The 4,339-nt window shown below is 52.5% G+C and overlaps 1 protein-coding gene across 1 annotated transcript in view; it reads right to left on the reverse strand.

The window, feature by feature from the left end:
• Positions 1–224: 224 nt before the first annotated feature.
• The window catches only part of LOC104274810 (receptor-type tyrosine-protein phosphatase S-like), a gene marked incomplete at both ends in the record, with an annotated part of 12,213 nt that continues 8,098 nt past the window's right edge, over positions 225–4,339 (reverse strand). Inside the window, 4 exons of the mRNA XM_009870545.1 lie at positions 225–382; positions 2,128–2,343; positions 2,564–2,657; positions 3,072–3,325. Coding sequence (XP_009868847.1) covers positions 225–382; positions 2,128–2,343; positions 2,564–2,657; positions 3,072–3,325 — 722 coding nt within the window. The remainder of the gene's footprint in view (positions 383–2,127; positions 2,344–2,563; positions 2,658–3,071; positions 3,326–4,339) is intronic.

A 4,339-nucleotide genomic window follows, 5' to 3' on the forward strand; every position in this document is an offset into this window, starting at 1 on the left:
AGACAAGTGTGGCTTTATTGAGAGTGCCCTGAAGCAGCAACCCCCTGCTGCCCTCTCCTGTGCTGGCCAGACCCTTTCATTTCAGCATTTGTGCCTCTTTCTGGTGCTGGTGGGAGGATTTGCCCTCAGCTGACAGCTCTGAGACCGAGGAGGAAATTCCCTTTAGGGGCTAGAGCTGGGGACCTTCACAACGGTCGCAGATCTAGGCAAGAAGCATCTCTTACTTTTTGTAGAGCAGAATGGCAATGACAATGCAGATGATGAACACCACAGCCAGGACGGGCCCGATGACCCAGATCAGTCCTTCCTCTCCATCGATGATCGGCTGCGGGTCGGGGTTGTCCAGCTGGATGGGGTCGGAGAAGGGACTAGCGGCAAAAGTCTGGAAGATAGGAAAGATTGGGGAGTGCAGTTCAGAAATGGAATGGAAACACTGGGCAAGCATAGGGTGCTCCTCAAAAGAAACCGCGAGAGAGGATGTGGGCTCTCTGCAGCGCAACCCGAATATTAACAACAGAGAAAATGCCCTCTTCAACCTACAGAGGAAAACTCTTGTCTGTCAGCATCCAAGACAGGTTATCTTCCTCCTTCATTGCTCCAGGCAAGACAGACCATTCAAAGATGACGTTCACACGGAGCTGTAGGCTTCCTCGTGCCTCTGGCTCACCTAATCCTGCAGCCAGGAAGGTGCTTTTGGACAACCAGCTGACTGTGCCTCTGCTCCGCCACATCCCTGAGCCCTCTCTGCTGCCACGAGCACACAAACACTTTTTTCCCAAGCTCTCATGTAACCATCTGGATTTTGACAGTCAGATGGGATTACAGAGAAAGAGGGAAGGGTTTAAAACAGGAATTAATGCTTAGAAACAGTCTGGTCTGGTGACAGAAAAAAATCTAACCCTTACAATTAAATATAAATTAATAAAATGCAATATGTCTCCTGTACTGCCTCTGTAGTGCGCTGGGCTCTTGGGGAGAATCAGAGGCACGTTCAAACCCATCAGGGTTCGAACTGATGGGCACTGCCTGCTTGTTCTCAGGAGTACTACAACCTCCTCCTCCCTAGAAGGATGCACTCCCATCTGACAGAAACCAGAAAAACTACAACGCTCAGAGGAGCACTGGCATGGCCTGGTTTGGGTGGAAAGTCAGGGACAGGACAAGAACAGGAGATCTGGGTCCTTGAGCTCCATCAGCTCTGAGCCAGACAAATACTGCGACATGCCTGGGAACCCAGGCTGCTGTGAGTGAGTATGCAGCACCTTGTTCTGAACCAGAAATTACCACAAGCTGCAGTAATCCGATTGAGAAACCCATTCAGAACCGTGTCAGCCTAATCCTTTAATATCGAATACACAACTAAATATTTATTTGGGGGAAAAAACAACAACAACTCTGAAAACCCTTAATTTCAAATAGCTCCCTGCTACAATTCCATAGGGGGATTTAAAAACAACAAAGTATTAGGCTGCTTCCTATTGTGCATGAGGGAGGAGGCAGGTAAATATTAAAACAATTGTTTTCACAAAGCCAACCACGGCACCAGAGAAATCAGCAGAGGTGCTGAAGTGGTAGTTTTCCATTAAAAACACCTCCCTCTCTGCTTGGTGGGGAACCTGGTAATGACCAGGGCATGTGACGTGCTGCTCTCAAAGCAGGGTCTAGGGTCATTGCTCTAAGGCAGGCAAGCACAGCCTTTACACAAAATTACTGTTTGTAAAGGGGTTTGACCTAGGGATCTCTGAACTCCAGTGCAGTCCTGAGTGGACAGTTCATTCCGGGCTCAAGCTTGGAGCCCCAAGTGTAACAAGTCCCACCTCTGAAGACCAGCAAAAGGCAGAAGCAGTGCGCAAACGCTTGCGTCATTAGATTGTCTGCTTGCAGGAGCACAGTGGCTAAAATCCAGCGCAAACAGCTCCAGCTGCCACATGCAAAAGCTCCACAGCTGGACAGGAAGGTCTTTACAAAAAAAACCCCCCAACCCTCAAGCTCTGGCATCTGGTGGGAGAGTTATGGGCAATGCCTGGAGGGCACCGGGGTTGTGGCAGCTCTCGAGGGAGGCGCTGGCGGGTGGGACAGCGGGGCACAAGCGTCTGAAGAGGGCACGAGAAAGCAGGCAGCACTTACGGCCTCGGGTTCCTGGAGCACTGCCAGGATGAAGATGACGTATCTCTGCCCTGGCTCCAGGGCTCTGTTCTCGAAGTTGTCGTAGTGCTTCATGTCCCCCAAGATGAAGTGCGAGGGGAGGGAGCGGAACCGGGCAGCGATGTAGGGCTTGGGGAAGTCCAGCTGTCGCGAGTGACGCAGGCTTCGGCGTCGCAGCCTGGCAATGTCCTGAATGAGCTGGAGGATGCAAAGGAACACTCTGAGCCCTGATGCCTTCAGCACCGTCAAGGGAGCAGGAAGGAAGGAGACCCAACCCATCCCACTCGGACTGGCTACACCTTAGCTACTCAGAACGTGGAGCACAAATACCCCCAAACCTGGCTCTCAGGTCACCAGCCCCTCCGTCACAGCTGTTTGCTCTCTCCCTGCAGCTGGCTGCAGGCTGAGCCTCACTCACCTCCTCCAGGTCCATCTCCTCGGGGCTGCCCAAGGGGTTGAGGAACTGTCCTCCTCGGGACTTCCTTAGAGGCACCACCACAATGTAGTAAGCCCTAGGAATTGGGAATAACCAGAAACAGAAGGAATTAATCTCCTTTTACAAGCTGCAGAAGAAGAGGGTGCACACACCGATGTGGACGGCTACATCTGCCCAAACAGCCTGACTGGCCCAACCCAGGAAATTCCTTATTTTTAATATAGCACAGCTGTCATTGCTGCTCCTGGAATGAGCCTGGATTCAGCGGCAGCCCCATACAACACGTCTCCTGACTTAATCCCTTTGCATTTCTTTAGCGCTCCCCGTTAGTTCTGGGAAGCAGCAACAAAAAGACCCCAGTAACCAAGGCTAAAACCGCAGGGAACGCACCCCCTGCCCTTGGGGGTTTGGACTGAGGACTCCAGCCACCAGGGCTGACCCCCACAACATAAACTGAGCCCCCCACATCTGCAGGTTAACAGAAACCTACTGGACAGGCACAGAGCTCTTCACATCTGGGAGAATCACCACCACGTTGCCGTCGGCGTCAGGCTTGTGGGTCACCTCGGGCTTCTTTGATAACATGTCGGCAGCGGTCCAGGCGGCGACGTTCTGCTGCAAGCCCCCCATGCTATTGCCTCGGTTCATGAGAACAAAGTTGTAGAACGTGCTGGGCTTCAGGTTGGTGATGAGTTTCTTGGTGGTGCGGCCATCCACATCGACGTTCAGCCCATTGTACTGGATCTGTGGGAGGCGAAGAGGCAGCAAAATCACACCACAAGCAAAGCTGATGCTGCTCGAGCAAACCAAATCCTCCCTCCCCGCCGCTGTGGGTTGCGGAGAACACGGGGCGCTCAGCTCTGCCAGGGCTGGAGCAAACACAGGAATAGGAACCATCCGAAGGGGGAGGTTGCCCGTTTCTTGTGGCCACTGCACAGGAGGGTCCCCAAGCACAAGCCAAAGCCTTTTGACTTCTCTGGAAGAGGTATTTCTATCTGGAAATGGGAAAACCGTGGTAACTTGCCCGGGGAGGTAACGATTTGGTAACAGAGGTGGGAATGCAACCCAACAGCCCTGATTTTCAGCTCGCCTTCTTTACCTAGTGATTAGCCATGACCTGCCTGTATCTGAGGCAGGAATTCTAGAGTCCTGCCTCTTACAACCTCTTACTCAAACCAACAGAGAAGACTCCCACAAAACTGGGAAGAAACGCAGCTCTGATTCCTCCACTCTACTTGCCTTGTATGGGGTGGGAGAGTTGTAATTCTCAGGAAACTCCCAGCTCAAAAGGACAGATGTCTTTGTCACCATCTTCACCTTGAAGTTTTTGGGCAAAACTGCTGAGAGAAAAGTGAGGAGGAAGGGGAGAAAGGAGAAGAAAAGGCAGCAGAAGGAAGAGCAAAAAAGAGAAGGAAGAGAACGTCAGGCACGAGCAGAAGGGCCTGCCAGTCTGGGTCTGAGGGCCTGCCAGTCTGGGTCTGGCTGCCGCTGCAGGAGCGGAAGGGCTTGCTCCCTCCTCCACACTTTGCTTCAGTTTTGCCAAGGTCCATCTCCCTGTGCTCCCTGTCCCCATGCCTAACCCCAGGGAGGGGTGACGGAGGGTGCGTGGACTCGCCCACACACCGAGGGGTCTGGGTGGCTGCTGCAGGAACGAGGTGCTGGCTTTCTGAGCATGCTCAGGTGAGGAAACCCAGCCCAGGTCACGTTTTGAGGTCGTTTTTTTTTTTCTTTTTAAATGATTTTTCTGTTTTCTTTTGG

The sequence above is a fragment of the Apaloderma vittatum genome, unplaced genomic scaffold (assembly GCF_000703405.1).
Source record: "Apaloderma vittatum isolate BGI_N311 unplaced genomic scaffold, ASM70340v1 scaffold24635, whole genome shotgun sequence".
NCBI classification, from domain to species: Eukaryota; Metazoa; Chordata; class Aves; order Trogoniformes; family Trogonidae; genus Apaloderma; species Apaloderma vittatum.